The following is a 25,506-nucleotide window of genomic DNA, read 5'->3' as shown; positions in this document are numbered from 1 at the left end:
GTGAAGAAGGCAAATGCAATGTTAGCATTCATGTCAAGAGGACGAGAATACAAGACCAGGGATGTACTTCTGAGGCTGTATAAGGTTCTGGTCAGATCCCATTTGGAGTATTGTGAGCAGTTTTGGGCCCCGTATCTATGTGCTGGCCTTGGAAAGGGTCCTGAGGAGGTTCACAAGAATGATCCCTTGAATGAAGAACTTGTCGTATGAGGAACGGTTGAGGACTCTAGGTCTGTACTCGTTGGAGTTTAGAAGGATGAGGGGGGTTCGCATTGAAACTTACAGGATACTGTGAGGCCTGGATAGAGTGGACGTGGAGAGGATGTTTCCACTCTTAGGAAAAACTAGAGGAAACCATCTCAGACTAAAGGGATGATCCTTTAAAACAGAGATGAGGAGGAATTTCTTCAGCCAGAGGGTGGTCAATCTGTGGAACTCTTTGCCGCAGAAGGCTGTAGAGGCCAAATCACTGAGTGTCTTTAAGACAGAGATAGATAAGGTTCTTGATTAATAAGGGGATCAGGGGTTATGGAGAGAAGGCAGGAGAATGGGGATGAGAAAATATCAGCCATGATTGAATGAGGGAGCAGACTCGATGGGCCAAGTGGCCTAATTCTGCTCCTATGTCTTATGGGTGTTGGATCCCCTAACTGATACTCCATTGGCCGAGGGCCAGAGAAGTTTCTGGAAAGGTGCAAAGGGAAGAGGAAGGGAAGAGGAGAAAGGTAAACCCCCAAGACACACCTCAGTGAATACTCAGGGCGGGGGTGACCTTGGCGATTCGAGGCTGACCTTCGCAACCACGACCCTGAGGAATGCGAGACTGAGCGAATCAGACCCGCCGGATGACTGACTCCATCAGGGAATCATGAGACTTGTTTGTGATTGATATTCAGGTAATTTATGGGTTAATGTTGTGTTGAATAAACTTGGCTGAACTTTAACCTTGTGTTGTCCTTTGTTCGCCTTGTTAGTCAAGGCATTTGGGTTAAAAACTTTGGTTTATAAACTGCTCAAAGTGTCTGATGTTTTACAGATACAACAAAACACAAAGGAGTTTCTTGTGGAATTTATCAGTGAGAATATACATGTGTACGTACACAAGAGTTTCACTCCTCAGAAAGCAGCTGACAGTCGATATTTCTGTATAACGCTAAAGACTTCGTCCCCCTCAGGCGGGGGGGGGGGATGAGCCCAGATCGGCGCCTCCTTTCCAAGCAGCCCATCCAGCTTTTCTCCCCATTGCTGGCTGCTGTGTGGTCCTGGTGTGTGTGTGTGTGTGTGTGTGTGTGTTGGGGGGGACAGGGTTCAGGGCAGGTAGGTGAGCCGTCCAGCACTGCACCATTCTGTCCGCTGATTGGAGAAAGACACCGAAGCAGGGCGTAGAGGTTCGGGGATGGCATGTGCCCCGCGATGTCTGTGAGGAAGGGGGGGGGGGGGGGGCAGGAAAGAGAGAATCAGTGGGTAATGGAGGATTATACAGGGGCAGTCCCCAGTCACCAGTTGGCAATGCCAACCATTCACCTCCCATCTCACCCATAATCCCCAGTTGGCAATGCTATCCCTCCCATCTCACCCATACCATTGAAATACTGAAATGGGGGGGGGGGGGGGGGGGGGGGGGGATCACGTGCGACATTCACCCACATGCCTTCACTAGGATACACGCCCCCTCCTTCCCACACCGAGGTACCCAGGCTAGCTCACTAACTCAGCTCACTTAACAGGGTAAGTTCGCAACGGGAGGAGTGAATGGTCAGCGGACAGGGCTGGGGTTAATGGCAGGGTTAGCGTCAGCGGGCAGGGTTAGGGTCAACGGGCAGGGCTGGGGTTAACGGCAGGGTTAGGGTCAGTGGGCAGGGCTAGGGTCAGCGGGCAGGGCTGGGGTCAGTGGGCCTGAATAGGGTCAAGCGGGCAGGGATGGGATCAGTGAGCAGGGATGGGGTCAGTGGGCAGGGATGGGGTCAGTGGGCAGGGATGGGGTCAGTGGGCAGGGATGGGGTCAGTGGGCAGGGATGGGGGTCAGCGGGCAGGGATGGGGTCAGCGGGCAGGGATGGGGTCAGTGGGCAGGGATGGGGTCAGTGGGCAGGGATGGGGTCAGTGGGCAGGGATGGGGGTCAGTGGGCAGGGATGGGGTCAGCGGGCAGGGATGGGGTCAGTGGGCAGGGATGGGGTCAGTGGGCAGGGATGGGGTCAGTGGGCAGGGATGGGATCAATGGGCAGGGATGGGGTCAGTGGGCAGGGATGGGGTCAGTGGGCAGGGTGCGTTTTAGTGGAAATTACTCTTCCAGAGAGAGAGTGAGATGAGGGCATCTATGCTTATGCCTCTTATTCCCTTCGGTCTCTGCCAGCTCCTTCCCCTCCCCCCCACACACACAATGAAGCCTGCCCCCCCGGATCTACAGGAGTGACGCACAGAGACTGCCAACCCAGCAGCAGCTCAAGCTGGTTCCTGCAACTGAATCCGAATCCAATCCAATTGCCATCTGCCCCAAGTCAACTCCACCCGTTCAATCCGCAGGGTGTGTCACACCTGCGACCTCGTGTCGTCACCACAACCTGATGGGATGTCCTCGGTCTCTGCCCAGCCTCCCAATTCACCCGGGGGGTCATTGGGGAATAATTTAGTCGTACAGCACCTGAGGAACAGGAGGAGGAAGATTTAGTCACTGCCATTTCCTCGTTTCCCATTATTAGTTCCCCCACCACCCTCTCGGGGATCACCATTCTCCGTCACAAATCTTTTCCTCTTTATATGGCTTCAGAAGCTTTCACTGTTTTCATATTTCCTGCTGGTTTTCTCAAGACTCCATTTTCTCCCTCTTCATTCATTTTGGGCCACCAGTTGCAGCTTTTCTAAAACATTCCCAGTCGTCAGTCTGACCGGGACGCTTTCATTTCAATGTGACACTCTCGTCTCCACTATTTTTAAAAATAAATTCCTGTGACTTGCAGTCACTGAGCCGCTCTCCGGGAGCCGGAGCCGCACTCCGGGGAGCCGGAGCCGCTCTCCAGGGAGCCGCTCTCCAGGGAGCCGCTCTCCAGGGAGCCGCTCTCCGGGGAGCCGGAGCCGCTCTCCAGGGAGCCGCTCTCCGGGGAGCCGCACTCCGGGGAGCCGCTCTCCGGGGAGCCGGAGCCGCTCTCCGGGGAGCCGCTCTCCGGGGAGCCGCTCTCCGGGGAGCCGGAGCCGCACTCCGGGGAGCCGGAGCCGCTCTCCGGGGAGCCGCTCTCCGGGGAGCCGCTCTCCGGGGAGCCGGAGCCGCACTCCGGGAGCCGCTCTCCGGGGAGCCGCTCTCCGGGGAGCCGCTCTCCGGGGAGCCGCTCTCCGGGGAGCCGGAGCCGCACTCCGGGGAGCCGGAGCCGCTCTCCGGGGAGCCGCTCTCCGGGGAGCCGCTCTCCGGGGAGCCGCTCTCCGGGGAGCCGGAGCCGCACTCCGGGGAGCCGGAGCCGCTCTCCGGGGAGCCGGAGCCGCTCTCCGGGGAGCCGGAGCCGCTCTCCGGGGAGCCGCTCTCCGGGGAGCCGGAGCCGCTCTCCGGGAGCCGGAGCCGCTCTCCGGGGAACCGCTCTCCGGGGAGCCGCTCACTCTCCCAGCGAAATCCAAATCATGCAGAAATGTCATCTCGATCAAATCCCTCTTTGCCGCTTGAAGGAGAACCCCAGGCTTTGCGAATCACTCCTGTCACAGAACCCTTCCAACCCACTCTCCGTCCTCCAGCCCCTTCCCCCCACCAGTCTGCCTCCTCCCCTCCCCACCATCCTCCCCTCTCTCCACCAGCCCCCCCTCCCCACCATCCTCCCTCTCTCCATCAGCCCCCCTCCCCCTCCCCATAGGCCCCCCTCCCCCTCCCCATAGGCTCCCCTCCCCACCAGCCCCCCCCCCTCCCCACCATCCTCCCCTCTCTCCACCAGCCCCCCTCCCCATAGGCCCCCCTCCCCACCATCCTCCCCTCTCTCCACCAGACCCCCCTCCCCACCAGGCCCCCCTCCCCACCAGGCCCCCCTCCCCACCAGCCCCTCCCCATTAAGGCCCCCCTCCCCACCAGGCCCCCTCCTCACCAGCCCCCCTCCCCACCAGCCCCCCCTCCCCACAAGCCCCTCCCTCCCCCCACCAGCACCCCCTCCCTCCCCCCAACAGCCCCCTTCTCCCCACCAGCAACCCTCCCCATCAGCCCCTCCTTCCCCTCCCCACAAGCCCCCTCTCTCCCCACCAAACCCCCCTCCCCACCAACCCCCCCCTCCCACCAACCCCCCTCCCACCAACCCCCCCTCCGCACCAGCCCCCTCCCCCCCCACCAACCCCCTCCCTCCCCACCAAGCCCCCCCTCTCCCCACCAGCCCCCCTCTCTCCCCACCAGCCCCCTCCTCCCCACCAGCCCCCCCCCTCCCCACCAGCCCCCCTCCCCACCAGCCCCCCCCCTCCCCACCAGCCCCCCCCCCTCCCCACCAGCCCCCCCCCTCCCCACCAGCCCCCCCCCCCCCAGCCCCCCCCCTCCAGCCCCCCCCCCTCCCCACCAGCCCCCCCCCTCCCCACCAGCCCCCCCCCCTCCCCACCAGCCCCCCCCCCCTCCCCACCAGGCCCCCCTCCTTCCCCACCAGGCCCCCTCTCTCCCCACCAACCCCCCTCTCTCCCCACCAACCCCCCTCTCTCCCCACCAACCCGCTGCTCACTCAATTCATCTCCAAGGGCTGAATGCAGCCGCCTATTCCCCCACCTTCAGAATGGGATTGCTTCTGTAAATATTTGCCCTCTCACGGCGCAGTTGCTGGATCTGGCCAGGAGGTGGGGCACCACATGAGGTGGCTCTGGGTTTAGGTGTTGCCCTTACCTGTGGGGTGGAGCCTGCGGTCCCAGCCCAGGGTGCCCTGTTCCTGCTGGCATCCATACACCGCCGTCCGCATGTACCAGGACCGCAGGCCCTCAAGTGCCAGCGCCCTGTGGATGTCGCGGTCGGCCTGTCCACCCATCACACGATGCTGACCTGTGGAGACTGGCACCGGGTGGCACTGAGAGTAATAGCCTAAGGATGATTGTGGCCCGCTTCGGCCAATCCGAGTACTGAAGGATGCTCTTCCCTCCCCCACTGAGCGCCGGCTATGGCGGTTCAAGGCCGCCCTATCGCTCAGTGTTTCCGAGCTGCTGCTGCGCCGAGTCCTGCTGGCAGCGGGAGCCTGACATGCACCAGTGTCACTCGAGACCTCGGCCTTGGCATCAGTGCTGTCCATCAGATGCTGGCATTCGCCATGAGCTGGGCTCAGATACCTGGCGGAGAGAGAGAGAGGGCGAGTGAGAGAGAGACATAGAGAGACACAGATAGAGAGAGACACAGAGAGACAGAGATAGAGACACAGAGAGAGACACAGAGAGAGAGAGACACACAGAGAGAGAGACACAGATAGAGACAGAGAGAGAGAGAGAGAGACAGATAGAGAGAGAGACACACAGAGAGGGAGAGTCACAGAGAGAGACACAGATAGAGAGAGAGAGACAGAGAGAGACACAGATAGAGAGAGAGAGACACAGATAGAGAGAGAGACAGAGAGAGAGAGAGACACACACAGAGAGAGACACACAGATAGCCTCACGGTAGCATGGTGGTTAGCATCAATGCTTCACAGCTCCAGGGTCCCAGGTTCGATTCCCGGCTGGGTCACTGTCTGTGCGGAGTCTGCACGTCCTCCCCGTGTGCGCATGGGTTTCCTCCGGGTGCTCCGGTTTCCTCCCACAGTCCACCTAACCCGTGTGCGGGTTAGGTGGATTGGCCATGCTAAATTGCCCGTAGTGTAAGGTTAATGGGGGGACTGTTGGGTTACGGGTATACGGGTTACGTGGGTTTAAGTGGGGTGATCATTGTTCGGCACAACATCGAGGGCCGAAGGGCCTGTTCTGTGCTGTTCTATGTTCTATGTTCTATAGATACACAGAGAGAGAGACACAGAGAGAGACACAGAGAGGGAGAGAGACACACAGAGAGAGAGAGAGACACAGATAGAGAGAGACACACAGATAGAGAGAGAGACACAGAGAGAGAGAGACAGAGAGAGAGAGAGAGAGACACAGAGAGACACAGATAGAGAGAGAGACACAGAGAGAGAGAGACACATAGAGAGACACAGAGAGACAGAGATAGAGACACAGAGAGAGAGAGAGACACAGAGAGAGAGAGACACAGAGAGAGAGAGACACACAGATAGAGAGAGACACAGAGAGAGAGAGACAGATAGAGAGAGACACACACAGATAGAGAGATACACAGAGAGAGAGAGACACAGATAGAGAGAGAGAGATAGAGAGAGAGAGACACACAGAGAGAGAGATACAGAGAGACACAGATAGAGAGAGAGAGACACAGAGAGAGAGACACACAGTGAGAGACACACAGATAGAGACACAGAGAGAGAGAGACACACAGAGAGACACAGAGAGAGAGAGAGACACAGAGAGAGAGAGACACACACAGATAGAGAGAGAGACAGAGAGAGAGAGAGAGACACAGATAGAGAGAGAGAGAGAGACAGACAGAGACAGAGACAGAGAGACACAGATAGAGAGAGACACCGAGAGATAGAGACACAGAGAGAGACAGAGAGAGAGACACTGAGAGAGAGAGAGACACAGATAGAGAGAGAGACACACAGATAGAGAGAGACACAGAGAGAGAGAGAGACAGATAGAGAGAGAGACACACAGATAGAGAGATACACAGAGGGAGAGAGACACAGATAGAGAGAGAGAGAGACACACAGATAGAGAGAGAGAGATACACAGGGGGAGAGAGAGAGATACACAGATAGAGAGACACATAGAGAGAGAGAGACAGAGAGAGAGAGAGACACAGACAGAGAGAGAGAGAGAGAGAGAGGCAGATAGAGAGAGACACAGAGAGAGAGAGAGAGATACACAGAGGGAGAGAGACACAGATAGAGAGAGAGAGACACACAGATAGAGAGAGAGATACACAGGGAGAGAGACACAGATAGAGAGAGAGACACACAGATATAGAGAGACACAGATAGAGAGAGAGAGATACACAGGGAGAGAGACACAGATAGAGAGACACACAGATATAGAGAGAGAGATACACAGAGGGAGAGAGACATAGATAGAGAGACACAGATAGAGAGAGACACAGAGAGAGAGAGATGCACAGAGGGAGAGAGACACAGATAGAGAGACACAGATAGAGAGAGAGACACACAGAGAGAGAGACACAGAGAGAGAGAGATACACAGAGGGAGACACACGTACATAGACACAGAGGGTCAGAGAGATAGAAAGAGGCAGCGAGCGAGCGATGGAGAAAGCACAGGACAGCGAGAATGTGGGCGACTGGGAGAACGCACGCAGCAGAGAGAGCGGGCGCCAGAGAGAGATCGTGTGAGTCAGCGCGTGTGACAGAGTTAACGCTCAAAATAGAGCGCACGAACGAGACAGAGAGCGCACGATGGAGACGGAGCCCACGACAGAGAGGGAGCACACAACAGAGAGAGGGAGTGCACGACAGAGAGAGGGAGTGCACGACAGAGAGAGGGAGTGGGGCAGCACGGTGGCGCAGTGGGTTAGCCCTGCAGCCTCACGGCGCCGAGGTCCCAGGTTTGATCCCAGCTCTGGGTCACTGTCCGTGTGGAATTTGCACATTCTCCCCGTGTTTGCAATGGTTTTGCCCTCACAACCCAAAGATGTACAAAGTAGATGCATTGGCCACGCTAAATTGCCCCTTAATTGGAAAAAATGAATTGGGTACTCTAAATTTATTTTAAAAAGAGCGGGAGAGCACGACAGAAAGAGAGAGAGAGAGACATGACAGAGAGAGGGAGTGCACGACAGAGAGAGAGGGAGCGCATGACAGAGAGAGAGAGAGAGAGAAAGCCACGACAGAGGGAGAGAGAGAGAGCCATGACACAGAGAGAGGGAGTGCACAACAGAGAGAGAGGGAGCGCATGACAGAGAGAGAGAGAGAGAGCCATGACAGAGAGAGGGAGTGCACGACAGAGAGAGAGGGAGCGCATGACAGAGAGAGAGAGAGAAAGCCACGACAGAGGGAGAGAGAGAGAGCCATGACACAGAGAGAGGGAGTGCACAACAGAGAGAGAGGGAGCGCATGACAGAGAGAGAGAGAGAGCCATGACACAGAGAGAGGGAGTGCACGACAGAGAGAGAGGGAGAGAGAGAGAGCCATGACACAGAGAGAGGGAGTGCACAACAGAGAGAGAGGGAGCGCATGACAGAGAGAGAGGGAGAGCAGGACAGAGAGAGAGGGAGCGCATGACAGAGAGAGAGGGAGAGCAGGACAGAGAGCTCAAAGACAAGAGAGGTAGCATGACAGAGCGTGATAGAGAACGAGTGGCTGCCAGAGAGGGAGCGGGTGCCAGAGAGAGAAAGATTGTGCAAAACAGAGAGCGCACGACAGAGAGAGAGAGAGAGGGAGCGCATGACAGAGACAGCGCACAACAGAGAGAGCTCAAAGACAGAGAGAATGCAAAACAGAGCATGATAGGGAGAGAGCGTGTGCCAGAGAGAGATTGTGTGAAACAGAGAGTGAGCACGTGCAAGAAACAGTGTGTGAAAGAGAAAGGGCGCATGAAAGAGAGAGCGGGCGCCAGAGAGAGCGCAGGCGGGTGCCAGAAAGAGAGCAGTCAAGACAGAACGTGCGTGACAGAGAGCACATGAAAGAGACAGAGCGCATGACAGAGAGAGAGGGAGCGCACGGCAGAGAGTGAGAGGGAGCGCACGGCAGAGAGCGCACGGCAGAGAGAGAGGGAGCGCACGGCAGAGAGAGAGAGGGAGCGCACGGCAGAGAGAGAGATGGAGCGCACAGCAGAGAGAGATGGAGCGCATGGGCAGAGAGAGAGAGGGAGCGCACGGCAGAGAGAGAGAGGGAGCGCACGGCAGAGAGAGAGAGGGAGCCCATGGCAGAGAGAGAGGGAGCGCACAGCAGAGAGAGAGCACACGGCAGAGAGAGAGAGGGAGCGCACGGCAGAGAGAGAGAGGGGAGCGCACGGCAGAGAGAGAGAGGGAGCGCACGGCAGAGAGAGAGAGGGAGCGCACGGCAGAGAGAGAGAGGGAGCGCACGGCAGAGAGAGAGAGGGAGCGCACGGCAGAGAGAGAGCGCACGGCAGAGAGAGAGAGGAAGCGCACGGCAGAGAGAGAGAGAGCGCACGGCAGAGAGAGAGGGAGCGCACGGCAGAGAGAGAGAGAGCGCACGGCACAGAGAGAGAGGGACCGCACGGCAGAGAGAGAGGGAGCGCACGGCAGAGAGCGCACGGCAGAGAGAGAGGGAGCACACGGCAGAGAGAGAGAGGGAGCCCACGGCAGAGAGAGAGAGGGCGCACAGCAGAGAGAGAGCACACGCAGCGAGAGAGAGGAGCGCACGGCAGAGAGAGGAGGGAGCGCACGGCAGAGAGAGACGCACGGCAGAGAGAGAGGGAGCGCACGGCAGAGAGAGACGCACGGCGAGAGAGAGAGGAAAGCGCACGGCAGAGAGAGAGCGCACGGCAGAGAGAGGGAGCGCACGGCAGAGAGAGAGAGAGCGCACGGCACAGAGAGAGGGCGCAACGGCAGAGAGAGAGGGAGCGCACGGCAGAGAGAGAGGAGCGCACGGCAGAAGAGAGGGAGCGCACGGCAGAGAGAGAGTGCACGGCAGAGAGAGAGGGAGCGCACGGCAGAGAGAGATGCAGGCAGAGAGCGCACGGCAGAGAGAGAGAGGGAGCGCACAGCAGACAGAGAGCGCATGGCAGAGAGAGGGAGCGCACGGCAGAGAGAGGGAGCGCACGGCAGAGAGAGGGAGCGCACAGCAGGAGAGGGAGTGCACGGCAGAGAGAGAGAGAGAGCGCACGGCAGAGAGAGAGAGAGCGCACGGCAGAGAGAGAGAGGAGCGCACGGCAGAGAGAGAGCGCACGGCAGAGAGAGAGAGGGAGCGCACGGCAGAGAGAGGGAGTGCACGGCAGAGAGAGAGAGAGCGCACGGCAGAGAGAGAGAGGGAGCGCACGGCAGAGAGAGAGAGGGAGCGCACGGCAGAGAGAGAGAGAGCGCACGGCAGAGAGAGGGAGCGCACGGCGAGAGAGAGAGGGCGCACGCAGAGAGAGGAGTGCACGGCAGAGAGAGAGAGGCGCACGCAGAGAGAGAGAGGGAGCGCACAGGCAGAGAGAGAGAGGGAGCGCACACAGAGAGAGAGAGAGAGCGCACAGGGCAGAGAGAGAGGGAGCGCACGGCAGAGAGAGAGCGAGCGCACGGCAGAGAGAGGGAGCGCACGGCAGAGAGAGAGAGAGCGCACGGCAGAGAGAGAGGGAGCGCATGGCAGAGAGAGAGAGAGCGCGCACGGCAGAGAGAGAGGGAGCGCACGGCAGAGAGAGAGAGGGAGCGCACGGCAGAGAAAGAGAGGGAGCGCACGGCAGAGAGAGAGCGAGCGCACGGCAGAGAGAGAGGGAGCGCACGGCAGAGAGAGAGAGGGAGCGCACGGCAGAGAGAGAGGGAGCACACGGCAGAGAGAGAGAGAGGGAGCACACGGCAGAGAGAGAGCGCGCACGGCAGAGAGAGAGGGAGCGCACGGCAGAGAGAGAGAGGGAGCAACGGCAGAGAGAGAGGGAGCGCACGGCAGAGAGAGAGAGGGAGCACACGGCAGAGAGAGAGAGGAAGGACACGGCAGAGAGAGAGAGGGAGCGCACGGCAGAGAGCGCACGGCAGAGAGAGAGGGAGCACACGGCAGAGAGAGAGAGGGAGCCCACGGCAGAGAGAGAGGGAGCGCACAGCAGAGAGAGAGCACACGGCAGAGAGAGAGAGGGAGCGCACGGCAGAGAGAGAGAGAGCGCACGGCAGAGAGAGAGGGAGCGCACGGCAGAGAGAGAGAGGGAGCGCACGGCAGAGAGAGAGCGCACGGCAGAGAGAGAGAGGGAGCGCACGGCAGAGAGAGAGCGCACGGCAGAGAGAGAGAGGAAGCGCACGGCAGAGAGAGAGAGCGCACGGCAGAGAGAGAGGGAGCGCACGGCAGAGAGAGAGAGAGCGCACGGCACAGAGAGAGAGGGAGCAACGGCAGAGAGAGAGGGAGCGCACGGCAGAGAGAGAGGGAGCGCACGGCAGAGAGAAGAGTGCACGGCAGAGAGAGAGGGAGCGCACGGCAGAGAGAAGAGTGCACGGCAGAGAGAGAGGGAGCGCACGGCAGAGAGAGAGGGAGCGCACGGCAGAGAGAGAGGGAGCGCATGGCAGAGAGAAGAGTGCACGGCAGAGAGAGAGGGAGCGCACGGCAGAGAGAAGAGTGCACGGCAGAGAGAGCGCACGGCAGAGAGAGAGAGGGAGCGCACAGCAGACAGAAGAGCGCATGGCAGAGAGAGAGGGAGCGCACGGCAGAGAGAGGGAGCGCACGGCAGAGAGAGGGAGCGCACAGCAGAGAGAGGGAGTGCACGGCAGAGAGAGAGAGAGAGCGCACGGCAGAGAGAGAGAGAGAGCGCACGGCAGAGAGAGAGAGAGAGCGCACGGCAGAGAGAGAGAGAGCGCACGGCAGAGAGAGAGAGGGAGCGCACGGCAGAGAGAGGGAGTGCACGGCAGAGAGAGAGAGAGCGCACGGCAGAGAGAGAGAGGGAGCGCACGGCAGAGAGAGAGGGAGCGCACGGCAGAGAGAGAGAGGGAGCGCACGGCAGAGAGAGAGGGAGCGCACGGCAGAGAGAGAGAGGGAGCGCACGGCAGAGAGAGAGAGGGAGCCCACGGCAGAGAGAGAGAGAGCGCACGGCAGAGAGAGAGGGAGCGCACGGCAGAGAGAGAGCGAGCGCACGGCAGAGAGAGGGAGCGCACGGCAGAGAGAGAGAGAGCGCACGGCAGAGAGAGAGGGAGCGCACGGCAGAGAGAGAGAGGGAGCGCACGGCAGAGAGAGAGAGGGAGCGCACGGCAGAGAGAGAGAGAGCGCACGGCAGAGAGAGAGGGAGCGCATGGCAGAGAGAGAGAGCGCGCACGGCAGAGAGAGAGGGAGCGCACGGCAGAGAGAGAGAGGGAGCGCACGGCAGAGAGAGAGAGGGAGCGCACGGCAGAGAGAGAGAGAGCGCACGGCAGAGAGAGAGGGAGCGCACGGCAGAGAGAGAGAGGGAGCAACGGCAGAGAGAGAGAGGAAGGACACGGCAGAGAGAGAGAGGGAGCGCACGGCAGAGAGAGAGGGAGCGCACGGCAGAGAGAGAGGGAGCGCACGGCAGAGAGAGAGAGGGAGCGCACGGCAGAGAGAGAGAGGGAGCGCACGGCAGAGAGAGAGAGAGAGCGCACGGCAGAGAGAGAGCGAGCGCACGGCAGAGAGAGAGCGAGCGCACGGCAGAGAGAGGGAGCGCACGGCAGAGAGAGAGAGAGCGCACGGCAGAGAGAGAGGGAGCGCATGGCAGAGAGAGAGAGAGAGGACACGGCAGAGAGAGAGAGAGCGCACGGCAGAGAGAGAGGGAGCGCACGGCAGAGAGAGAGAGAGAGGACACGGCAGAGAGAGAGAGAGCGCACGGCAGAGAGAGAGGGAGCGCACGGCAGAGAGAGAGAGGGAGCGCACGGCAGAGAGAGAGAGGGAGCGCACGGCAGAGAGAGAGAGAGCGCACGGCAGAGAGAGAGGGAGCACACGGCAGAGAGAGAGGGAGCACACGGCAGAGAGAGAGCGCGCACGGCAGAGAGAGAGGGAGCGCACGGCAGAGAGAGAGAGGGAGCAACGGCAGAGAGAGAGGGAGCGCACGGCAGAGAGAGAGAGAGAGCGCACGGCAGAGAGAGAGGGAGCGCACGGCAGAGAGAGAGAGGGAGCAACGGCAGAGAGAGAGAGGGAGCCCACGGCAGAGAGAGAGAGGGAGCGCACGGCAGAGAGAGAGGGAGCGCACGGCAGAGAGAGAGCGAGCGCACGGCAGAGAGAGAGGGAGCGCACGGCAGAGGGAGAGGGAGCGCACGGCAGAGAGAGAGAGGGAGCGCACGGCAGAGAGAGAGAGAGCGCACGGCAGAGAGAGAGAGGGAGAGCGCACGGCAGAGAGAGAGGGAGCGCACGGCAGAGAGAGAGAGGGAGCGCACGGCAGAGAGAGAGAGAGCGCACGGCAGAGAGAGAGAGGGAGAGCGCACGGCAGAGAGAGAGGGAGCGCACGGCACAGAGAGAGGGAGCGCACGGCAGAGAGAGAGGGAGCGCACGGCAGAGAGAGAGGGAGCGCACGGCAGAGAGAGAGAGGGAGAGCGCACGGCAGAGAGAGAGGGAGCGCACGGCAGAGAGAGAGGGAGCGCACGGCAGAGAGAGAGGGAGCGCACGGCAGAGAGAGAGGGAGCGCACAGCAGAGAGAGAGGGGGAGCGCCTGGCAGAGAGAGAGGGGGAGCGCCTGGCAGAGAGAGAGAGAGAGAGCGCACAGCAGAGAGAGAGAGGGAGCGCACGGCAGAGAGAGAGAGAGAGCGCACGGCAGAGAGAGAGAGAGAGCACACGGCAGAGAGAGAGAGAGGGAGCACACGGCAGAGAGAGATGGAGCGCACGGCAGAGAGAGAGAGGGAGCGCACGGCAGAGAGAGAGAGAGAGCACACGGCAGAGAGAGAGAGAGAGGGAGCACACGGCAGAGAGAGAGAGAGAGGGAGCGCACAGCAGAGAGAGAGAGGGAGCGCATGGCAGAGAGAGAGAGGGAGCGCATGGCAGAGAGAGAGAGGGAGCGCACGGCAGAGAGAGAGAGAGAGCGCACGGCAGAGAGAGCTCAAAGACAGAGCGAATGCGCAACAGAGCTTGATAGAGAGAGAGTGCGTGCGGCAGAGAGAGATCATGTGAAACAGAGAGGGCACGAAAGAGAGAGCGCGTGACGGAGAGAGAGAGAGAGCACCTGATAGAAAGTGTGTCGGAAAGAGAAAAGAGTACGTGAAAAGAGAGATAGTGCAAGAAAGAGAGAGCAGGCGCCAGAGAGAGAAAGAGAGAGAGTGCATGAAAGAGAGCGGGCGCCTCAGAGCAAGAGAGAGAGTGCATGGAAGAGACAGCAGGTGCCAGAGAGAGAGAGACAGAGAGAGGGAGAGGGAGCGCATGACAGAGAGAGTGCAGCATGATAGAGAGAATACAACATGATAGAGACAGAGCATGTAGCAGAGAGAGAGAGAGATTGTGCGAAACAGAGAGAGAGCACAAAAGTGAGAGCGCGTGAAAGACAGAGAGAGCACGTGAAAGAAATAGTATGTGGAAGAGAAAGAACTCGTGAAAGAGAGAGAGTGCATGAAAGAAAGAGCATGCGCCAGAGAGAGAGAGAGCGGGCAGGCGCCAGTGAGAGAGAGCAGATGAGACAGAGTGCATCTGACAAGAGAACGCACGAAAGAAAGCACATGGAAGTATTCCGCCTGGAGGTCGGTGACCAGTGGTGTCCCGCAGGGATCTGTTCTGGGGCCTCTGTTCTTTGTGGTTTTTATAAATGACTTGGATGGGGAAGTGGAAGGGTGGGTTAGTAAGTTTGCTGATGACACGAAGGTTGGTGGTTGTAGATAGTGTTGAGGGTTGTTGCAGGTTACTAGCAGGACATTGACAGGATGCAGAGCTGGGCTGAGAAGTGGCAGATCGAGTTCAACCTTGATAAATGTGAAGTGATTCATTTTGGAAGGTCGAATTTGAATGCTGAATACAGGGTTAAAGGCAGGATTCTTGGAAGTGTGGAGGAACAGAGGGATCTTGGGGTCCACGTACATAGATCCCTCAACGTTGTCACCCAGGTTGATAGGGTTGTTAAGAAGGCGTATGGTGTGTTGGCTTTCATTAACTGGGGGATTGAGTTTCAGAGCCGCGAGGTTTTGCTGCAGCTTTCTAAAACCCTGGTTAGACCACACTTGGAATATTGTGTCCAGTTCTGGTCACCTCACTATCGGAAGGATGTGGATGCTTTGGAGAGGGTACAGAGGAGATTTACCAGGATGCTGCTTGCACTGGAGGGCAAGTCTTATGAAGAAAGGTTGAGGGAGCTCGGGCTTTTCTCACTGCAGCGAAGAAGGCAGAGAGGTGACTTGATGGAGGTGTACAAGGTGATGAGAGGCATGGATATAGTGGATAGCCAGAGACTTTTTCCCCAGGTCAGAAATGCGTGAAAGAGAGAGCACAGCGTGAAAGAGAGCGCGCGTGAAAGAGAGCGCGCGTGAAAGAGAGCGCGCGTGAAAGAGAGCGCGCGCGTGAAAGAGAGAGCGCCTCCCCATACTTCCTCGTTTGGCCACGAGGTGTCACGAGGGGACATAATTGTAAGGTGATTGGAGAAAGGTATAGGGGAGATTCAGAGGTCGGTTCTTTACACAGAGAGTGGTGGGTGTGTGGAATGCACTGCCAGCAGAGGTGGTGGAGTCAGAGTCATTAGGGATATTTTAGCAACTCTTAGATAGGCACTTGGACAGCAGTAAATTGAAGGGGTGTAGGTTAGGTAGCTCTTAGATTAGGATAAATGGTCGGCACAACATCATTGGCCGAAGGGCCTGTCCTGTGCTGTACTGTTCTATGAAAGAGAGTGCGTGACAGAGAGACCCCAAGCCAAGGAGAGATTGTGCAAAACAGAGACAGAGCGCGCGTGAGAGACAGAGCGCGCGTGAAAGAGAGAGCACGTGAAAGAGAAAGCACGTGAAAGAGGGAGTGCATGAAAGAGAGAGCGCGCATGAAAGAGAGAGCGCGCATGAAAGAAAGTGCGCGTGAAAGAGAGAGCGCGTGAAAGAGAGAGCGCGTGGAAGAGAGAGGGCGCATGAAAGAGAGAGCGCGCATGAAAGAAAGTGCGCATGAAAGAGAGAGCGCGTGAAAGAGAGAGCGCTGAAAGAGAGAGCGCGCATGAAAGAGAGAGTGCATGAAAGAGAGAATGCATGAAAGAAAGTGCGCATGAAAGAGAGAGCGCGTGAAAGAGAGCGCGCGTGGAAGAGAGAGCGCGCGTGAAAGAGAGAGCCCATGTGAAAAAGAGAGCGCCTGTGAAAAAGAGAGCGTGCATGAAAGAGAGCGCGCGTGAAAGAGAGAGCGCGCGTGAAAGAGAGAGCGCATGTGAAAGAGAGAGCGCGTGTGAAAGAGAGCACGCGTGAAAGTGAGCGCACGTGAAAGTGAGAGCGCGTGAAAGAGAGGGTGCGTGAAAGAGAGGGTGCGTGAAAGAGAGGGCGCGTGAAAGAGAGAGCGCATGAGCGAGAGCGTGAGTGAAAGAGAGAGCGCGCTTGAAAGAAAGCACGTAAAAGAGAGAGCGCGTGAAAGAGAGAGCGCGCTTGAAAGAAAGCGCGTAAAAGAGAGAGCGCGTGAAAGACAGCGCGCGTGAAAGACAGCGCGCGTGGAAGAGAGCGCGTGTGACAGAGAGAGCCTACGTGAAAGAGAGAGGGCGCGTGAAAAAGAGAGCGCGAGTGAAAAAGAGAGCGCGCGTGAATAAGAGAGCGTGCGTGAAAAAGAGAGCACGAGTGAAAAAGAGAGCGCGAGTGAGAGCGCGCGTAAAAAAGAGAGCGCACGTGAAAAAGAGAGTGCGAGTGAAAAAGAGAGCGTGTGTGAAAAAGAGAGCACGAGTGAAAAAGAGAGCGCGTGTGAAAGAGAGAGCGCGCGTGAAAGAGAGAGCGCATGAAAGAGAGTGCGCATGAAAGAGAGCGCGTGTGAAAGAGAGAGCGCGGGTGAAAGAGAGAACGTGCGTGAAAGAGAGTGCACGTGAGAGAGCGCGCGTGAAAGAGAGCGCCTGTGAAAGAGAGAGCGCGCGAGAAAGAGAGAGCGCGTGAAAGAGAGTGCGCACGTGAAAGAGAGCACGTGAAAGAGAGTGCACACGTGAGAGAGCGTGTGAAAGAGAGAGAGTGTGCGTGAAAGAGAGAGCGCGCGTGAAAGAGAGCACGCGTGAAAGAGAGCGTGCGTGAAAGAGAGCGCGCGTGAAAGAGAGCGCGCGTGAAAGAGAGCGCTCGTGAAAGAGAGCGTGCGCGTGAAAGAGAGTGGCACGTGAAAGAGAGAGCGCGTGTGAAAGAGAGCGCGCGTGAAAGAGAGCGTGCGTGAAAGAGAGCGCGCGCGTGAAAGAGAGCACGCGCGTGAAAGAGAGCGCGCGCGTGTGAAAGGGAGCGCTCGCGTGAAAGAGAGCGCGTGCGTGAAAGAGAGCACGCGCGTGAAAGAGAGCGCGCACGTGAAAGAGAGAGCGCTCGTGAAAGAGAGCGCGCGTGTGAAAAAGAGAGCGCGTGTGAAAGAGAGCGCGCGTGAAAAAGAGAGCACGCGTGAAAGAGAGAGGGCGCGTGAAAGAGAGAGCGCACGTGAAAGAGAGAGCGCGCGTGAAAGAGAGAGCGCGCGTGAAAGAGAGAGCGCGCGTGAAAGAGAGCACGCGCATGAAAGAGAGCGCGCACGTGAAAGAGAGAGTGCTCGTGAAAGAGAGCGCGCGTGTGAAAAAGAGAGCGCGTGTGAAAGAGAGCGCGCGTGAAAAAGAGAGCACGCGTGAAAGAGAGAGCGCGCGTGAAAGAGAGAGCGCGCGTGAAAGAGAGAGCGCGCGTGAAAAAGAGAGCACGCGTGAAAGAGAGAGGGCGCGTGAAAGAGAGAGCGCACGTGAAAGAGAGAGCGCGCGTGAAAGAGAGAGCGCGTGAAAGAGAGTGCACGTGAAGGGGAGCGCACGTGAAAGAGAGCACGTGAAAGAGAGAGAGTGCGCGTGAAAGAGAGAGCGGGCGTGAAAGAGACAGTGCGTGAAAGAGAGGGCGCGTGAAAGAGAGCGCGCGCGTGAAAGAGAGCGCGCGCGTGAAAGAGAGAGAGCCTCCCCATACTACCTCGTTTGTCCCCTCACACCCTGCAACCCAACACTCACTCCAATGGTCAGGCAGAGAGGGAGACAGCCAGTGAGGAGATTCCCAGGATTCATCCTCTCACCGCCCCCCACCCACCCCCCAACCACAGCCGAGGAAAGAGTCTCCATTCCCTACTCCAAACCCTACCTCAGCTACACAATCCATTCCCTACTCCAAACCCCACCTCAGCTACACAATCCATTCCCAGCCCAAACCCCGCATCAGCAACACAATCCATTCCCTACACCAAACCCCACCTCAGCTACACAATCCATTCCCTACTCCAAACCCCACCTCAGCTACACAATCCATTCCCTACTCCAAACCCCACCTCAGCTACACAATCCATTCCCTACACCAAACCCCACCTCAGCTACACAATCCATTCCCTACTCCAAACCCCGCCTCAGCTACACAATCCATTCCCTACTCCAAACCCCACCTCAGCTACACAATCCATTCCCTGCCCAAACCCCGCATCAGTAACACAATCCATTCCCTGTTCCAAACCTCACCTCAGCTACACAATCCATTCCCTACTCCAAACCCCACCTCAGCTACACAATCCATTCCCTGCTCCAAACCCCACCTCAGCTACACAATCCATTCCCTACTCCAAACCCCACCTCAGCTACACAATCCATTCCCTACTCCAAACCCCGCCTCAGCTACACAATCCATTCCCTGTTCCAAACCTCACCTCAGCAACACAATCCATTCCCTACACCAAACCCCACCTCAGCAACACAATCCATTCCCTGCCCAAACCCCACCTCAGCTACACAATCCATTCCCTGCTCCAAACCCCACCTCAGCTACACAATCCATTCCCTGCTCCAAACCCCACCTCAGCTACACAATCCATTCCCTACTCCAAACCCTACCTCAGCTACACAATCCATTCCCTACTCCAAACCCCACCTCAGCTACACAATCCATTCCCTACTCCAAACCTCACCTCAGCTACACAATCCATTCCCTGCCCAAACCCCGCATCAGCAACACAATCCATTCCCTACTCCAAACCCCACCTCAGCTACACAATCCATTCCCTGCTCCAAACCCCACCTCAGCTACACAATCCATTCCCTGCTCCAAACCCCACCTCAGCTACACAATCCATTCCCTGCTCCAAACCCCACCTCAGCAACACAATCCATTCCCTACTCCAAACCCCACCTCAGCTACACAATCCATTCCCTACTCCAAACCCCACCTCAGCTACACAATCCATTCCCTACTCCAAACCCCGCCTCAGCTACACAATCCATTCCCTACTCCAAACCCCACCTCAGCTACACAATCCATTCCCTGCCCAAACCCCGCATCAGCTACACAATCCATTCCCTGCTCCAAACCCCGCCTCAGCTACACAATCCATTCCCTACTCCAAACCCCACCTCAGCTACACAATCCATTCCCTACTCCAAACCCCACCTCAGCTACACAATCCATTCCCTACTCCAAACCCCACCTCAGCTACACAATCCATTCCCTGCCCAAACCCCGCATCAGCAACACAATCCATTCCCTGTTCCAAACCTCACCTCAGCAACACAATCCATTCCCTACTCCAAACCCCACCTCAGCTACACAATCCATTCCCTACTCCAAACCCCACCTCAGCTACACAATCCATTCCCTACTCCAAACCCCACCTCAGCTACACAATCCATTCCCTGTTCCAAACCTCACCTCAGCAACACAATCCATTCCCTGCCCAAACCCCACCTCAGCTACACAATCCATTCCCTGTTCCAAACCCCACCTCAGCTACACAATCCATTCCCTACTCCAAACCCCACCTCAGCTACACAATCCATTCCCTACTCCAAACCCTACCTCAGCTACACAATCCATTCCCTACTCCAAACCCCACCTCAGCTACACAATCCATTCCCTACTCCAAACCCCACCTCAGCTACACAATCCATTCCCTACTCCAAACCCCACCTCAGCTACACAATCCATTCCCAGCCCAAACCCCGCATCAGCTACACAATCCATTCCCTGCTCCAAACCACACCTCAGCTACACAATCCATTCCCTGCCCAAACCCCGCATCAGCTACACAATCCATTCCCTGCTCCAAACCTCACCTCAGCTACACAATCCATTCCCTACTCCAAACCCCACCTCAGCTACACAATCCATTCCCTGCTCCAAACCCCACCTCAGCTACACAATCCATTCCCTACTCCAAACCCACCTCAGCTACACAATCCATTCCCTACTCCAAACCCCACCTCAGCTACACAATCCATTCCCTGCTCCAAACCCCACCTCAGCTACACAATCCATTCCCTGCCCAAACCCCACCTCAGCTACACAATCCATTCCCTGCCCAAACCCCACCTCAGCTTCACAATCCATTCCCTGCTCCAAACCCCACCTCAGCTTCACAATCCATTCCCTACTCCAAACCCCACCTCAGCTACACAATCCATTCCCTACTCCAAACCCCACCTCAGCTACACAATCCATTCCCTACTCCAAACCCCACCTCAGCTACACAATCCATTCCCTACTCCAAACCTCACCTCAGCTACACAATCCATTCCCTGCTCCAAACCCCGCCTCAGCTACACAATCCATTCCCTACTCCAAACCCTACCTCAGCTACACAATCCATTCCCTGCTCCAAACCCTACCTCAGCTACACAATCTATTCCCTACTCCAAACCCTACCTCAGCTACACAATCCATTCCCTGCTCCAAACCCCGCCTCAGCTACACAATCCATTCCCTACTCCAAACCCTACCTCAGCTACACAATCCATTCCCTGCCTCCAAACCCTACCTCAGCTACACAATCCATTCCCTACTCCAAACCTCACCTCAGCTACACAATCCATTCCCTACTCCAAACCCCATCTCAGCTACACAATCCATTCCCTACTCCAAACCCCGCCTCAGCTACACAATCCATTCCCTACTCCAAACCCTACCTCAGCTACACAATCCATTCCCTGCCCAAACCCCACCTCAGCTACACAATCCATTCCCTACTCCAAACCCTACCTCAGCTACACAATCCATTCCCTGCTCCAAATCACACCTCAGCTACACAATCCATTCCCTACTCCAAATCACACCTCAGCTACACAATCCATTCCCTACTCCAAACCCCACCTCAGCTACACAATCCATTCCCTACTCCAAACCCCGCCTCAGCTACACAATCCATTCCCTGCTCCAAATCACACCTCAGCTACACAATCCATTCCCTACTCCAAATCACACCTCAGCTACACAATCCATTCCCTACTCCAAACCCCACCTCAGCTACACAATCCATTCCCTACTCCAAACCCCACCTCAGCTACACAATCCATTCCCTACTCCAAACCCCACCTCAGCTACACAATCCATTCCCTGTTCCAAATCTCACCTCAGCTGCACAATCCATTCCCTGCTCCAAACCCCGCCTCAGCTACACAATCCATTCCCTGCTCCAAACCCCACCTCAGCTACACAATCCATTCCCTGCTCCAAACCCTACCTCAGCTACACAATCCATTCCCTACTCCAAACCCCGCCTCAGCTACACAATCCATTCCCTGCTCCAAACCCCACCTCAGCTACACAATCCATTCCCTGCCCAAACCCCACCTCAGCTACACAATCCATTCCCTGCTCCAAACCCCACCTCAGCTACACAATCCATTCCCTACTCCAAACCCCACCTCAGCTACACAATCCATTCCCTGCTCCAAACCACACCTCAGCTACACAATCCATTCCCTACTCCAAACCCCACCTCAGCTACACAATCCATTCCCTACTCCAAACCCCACCTCAGCTACACAATCCATTCCCTACTCCAAACCCCGCCTCAGCTACACAATCCATTCCCTACTCCAAACCCCACCTCAGCTACACAATCCATTCCCTACTCCAAACCCCACCTCAGCTACACAATCCATTCCCTACTCCAAACCCACCTCAGCTACACAATCCATTCCCTACTCCAAACCTCACCTCAGCTACACAATCCATTCCCTACTCCAAACCCCACCTCAGCTACACAATCCATTCCCTACTCCAAACCTCACCTCAGCTACACAATCCATTCCCTACTCCAAACCCCACCTCAGCTACACAATCCATTCCCTACTCCAAGCCCCGCCTCAGCTACACAATCCATTCCCTACTCCAAACCCCACCTCAGCTACACAATCCATTCCCTACTCCAAACCACACCTCAGCTACACAATCCATTCCCTACTCCAAACCCTACCTCAGCTTCACAATCCATTCCCTGCCCAAACCCCGCATCAGCTACACAATCCATTCCCTACTCCAACCCCCACCTCAGCTACACAATCCATTCCCTACTCCAAACCCCACCTCAGCTACACAATCCATTCCCTGCTCCAAACCACACCTCAGCTACACAATCCATTCCCTACTCCAAACCTCACCTCAGCTACACAATGAGGCCAGGATAAATTCATAGAATTTACAGTGCAGAAGGAGGCCATTCGGCCCATGAAATCTACACTGGCTCTTGGAAAGAGCACCCTTCCCAACCGTACACATCCACCCTATCCCCATAACCCAGTAACCCCACCCAACACTTAGGGCAATTTTGGACACTAAATTGGAAATTTGGAGAGAAAATGCTGAGAAAAGTTCAGCGAGTCTGGCAGCATTTGTGGCGAGAGAGAGAGAGAGATAGAATGTCCTCCCTCTCTCCACAGATTCTCCCGGAGCTGCAGTTTTTCCCAACATTTTGTGTTTTAAACAGCACCGATCGAACGCTTTGTCCCTGTGCACAGAGCAAGTCTGGGGTCCCACCTGTAATGTCCGGATCTGTCCCTGTAAATGACGGGTGAAGATGGGACACTCCTTCTTCCTGCTCCTGACTGACTCCTCTGTAACATCCTGCATGGGGAGAGCCAGAGAGAGAGACACTAACAAGAGAATCTCAAAGCGCCATTCACCAGCTCCCTCCAGCCCAAAGAACTTCACCACCATGGAGGCAACCAACTGAGAGGTCATCATACTCCCCTGGGACCTGCCTCGCAGCGCCAGGGACCTGGGTTCGATTCTGACATTGGGTGACTGTCTGTGTGCAGTTTGCACGTTCTCCCCGTGTCTTTGTGGGTTTCCTCCGGCTTCTCCAGTCCAATGATGTGCAGGTTTGGTGGATTGACCACGATAAATTGCCCCCGAGTGACCAGATTTTAGATGGGGTTACGGCGATAGGGTAGGGGATTGGGCCTAAGGAGAAGGTTCTTTCAGAGAGTCGGTGCAGATCTGATGATCGTTCTGCACTGTAGGGATTCTATGATTCTATTACCTTCGAGAACCCCCCAAACTCTTCTTCCAACCATGGCCATGGGGTTATTTATATTGCCCAGATGAAGCAGAAAAAGGAGCCTTTGATTAAAAATGTTATTCAGAAACACAGTGGGCGCGATTCTCCCAGACAGGGAGAAATCGTAAGGCTGGCGTCAAATCCAGGCGGGTTTGACGCCAGCCACCCCCTCCCCGACCGGGAACCGATTCTGGTCCCCGGTCGGGGCTAGTATGCCGCGGCCGTGAACTCCGGCATCGCGAGCTTAACGAATTTCGTTAAGCCCACTTGCCAGAGTTTGCGCCGGCTGACGCGTCACATGACGTCAGCCGCGCATGCGCAGATTGGAAGACTCCAACCCGCGCATGCGCGGATGATGTCATCACGTATTTGCGCGAAACCCGCGTATGCGCGGGCTGGGATGCACCTCAGCCGCCCCGCGAAGTGATACAGCAGGGCGGCGGAAGGACAAAGAGTGCGCGGGAATCGGACCCGCTGCCCGCGATCGGTGGGCACCGATCGCGGGCCCATGGCACCCTTGGCACGGCCGTGGTACAGCCGTGCCAATCAGTGCCATGGTTTTCAAAATCGGGACTTTACGGCCGTTTTTTACGAACGGCCAGACCAGGTGTGTTTGCCGTTCGTAAAAACAGCCGTAAAGGGCTTGGACTTCGGCCCATCGGCCAGCTGAGAATCGCTGCTCGCCGTAAAAAAACGGCGGCAGCGATTCGTGTCTGGAGTCGGGCGTGGGGGGGGGGGGGGGGGGAGAATAGCGGGAGGGCGTCAGACTAGCGTGGCCGTAAAAATTTACGAACCCCGCTATTCTCCGCACCGTCGTGAGTGCGGAGAATTGCGCCCAGTATTTACGACACTGCAGCGCTCCCTCAGCACACACTCTCCGACAGTGCAGCGCTCCTTCTGAATAACCCTCCGACAGTGCGGATCTTCCTCAGCACTGAGCCTCTGTCAGCGCGACTCCCTCAGCACTAACCCTCTGACAGTGCGGCACTCCCTCAGCACTAACCCTCCGACAGTGCGGATCTTCCTCAGCACTGAGCCTCTGTCAGTGCGACTCCCTCAGCACTAACCCTCCGACAGTGCGGCACTCCCTCAGCAATAACCCTCCGACAGTGCGGATCTTCCTCAGCACTGAGCCTCTGTCAGTGCGACTCCCTCAGCACTAACCCTCCGACAGTGCGGCACTCCCTCAGCAATAACCCTCCGACAGTGCGGATCTTCCTCAGCACTGAGCCTCTGTCAGTGCGACTCCCTCAGCACTAACCCTCCGACAGTGCGGCACTCCCTCAGCACTAACCCTCCGACAGTGCGGATCTTCCTCAGCACTGAGCCTCTGTCAGTGCGACTCCCTCAGCACTAACCCTCCGACAGTGCGGCACTCCCTCAGCACTAACCCTCCGACAGTGCGGATCTTCCTCAGCACTGAGCCTCTGTCAGTGCAACTCCCTCAGCACTAACCCTCCGACAGTGCGGCACTCCCTCAGCAATAACCCTCCGACAGTGCGGATCTTCCTCAGCACTGAGCCTCTGTCAGTGCGACTCCCTCAGCACTAACCCTCCGACAGTGCGGCACTCCCTCAGCACTAACCCTCCGACAGTGCGGATCTTCCTCAGCACTGAGCCTCTGTCAGTGCAACTCCCTCAGCACTAACCCTCCGACAGTGCGGATCTTCCTCAGCACTGAGCCTCTGTCAGTGCAACTCCCTCAGCACTAACCCTCCTACAGTGCGACTCCCTCAGCACTAACCCTCCGACAGTGCGGCGCTCCCTCAGCACTGAGCCTCTGTCAGTGTGACTCCCTCAGCACTAACCCTCCGACAGTGCGGCACTCCCTCAGCACTAACCCTCCGACAGTGCGGATCTTCCTCAGCACTGAGCCTCTGTCAGTGCGACTCCCTCAGCACTAACCCTCCGACAGTGCGGATCTTCCTCAGCACTGAGCCTCTGTCAGTGCGACTCCCTCAGCACTAACCCTCCGACAGTGCGGCACTCCCTCAGCACTGACCCTCCAACTGGGTAAACAAGCAGCCTTGAGCAAAGACAAAGAGTCATCCGGACCCTAAATGCTAGCTCCCTTTTCTCTCCACAGGCCGACTGAGATTGTCCGGTATTTTCTGTTTTGTTTCAGATTTCAGCATCTGCAGTAATTTGCTTTCACCTTGAGTAAGACTTGGTTTCCTGATAAGGCACAAGTTGACTAATTGGAGTTTTTAAACTCTGTTTCTAATGGGGCTTGTTGTGTTATGCTGCTTCGTGTATCATCAGCTGCTTTCTTGATGTATACTTTGACAAAGGAAGCTCCAGACTATGAAATGAGTTTAACTTGTTTATTGAACTATTAACATGAGTTCGATTCTCTGTTAATCTAGCTGTAATAAACCAGTCTATCTTTACCAGCCTGCTCTAAGCCACGTGCTGGGTGTGATGCTGCTGATCAACCCTGATGTACTCTCTAGATGTCTGTCTGTGGAAAGAGGCAGAGCATGTGTGCTCTGTCCTTTT

The 25,506-nt window shown here is 57.0% G+C and overlaps 1 protein-coding gene across 1 annotated transcript in view; it reads right to left on the bottom strand.

The window, feature by feature from the left end:
* Positions 1–592: 592 nt before the first annotated feature.
* Positions 593–25,506, bottom strand: part of LOC119955807 — a 53,182-nt gene continuing 28,268 nt past the window's right edge. The window contains exons 4-6 of the mRNA XM_038782398.1: positions 22,485–22,571; positions 4,828–5,261; positions 593–2,640 (exon numbers count right to left, since the gene is read on the bottom strand). Of these exons, the coding sequence (XP_038638326.1) occupies positions 2,498–2,640; positions 4,828–5,261; positions 22,485–22,571 (664 nt within the window). The 3' untranslated portion in view covers positions 593–2,497. The remainder of the gene's footprint in view (positions 2,641–4,827; positions 5,262–22,484; positions 22,572–25,506) is intronic.

The sequence above is a fragment of the Scyliorhinus canicula genome, chromosome 21, assembly GCF_902713615.1.
Source record: "Scyliorhinus canicula chromosome 21, sScyCan1.1, whole genome shotgun sequence".
NCBI lineage: Eukaryota > Metazoa > Chordata > Chondrichthyes > Carcharhiniformes > Scyliorhinidae > Scyliorhinus > Scyliorhinus canicula.
This window is presented reverse-complemented; position numbering and strand designations above follow the sequence as displayed.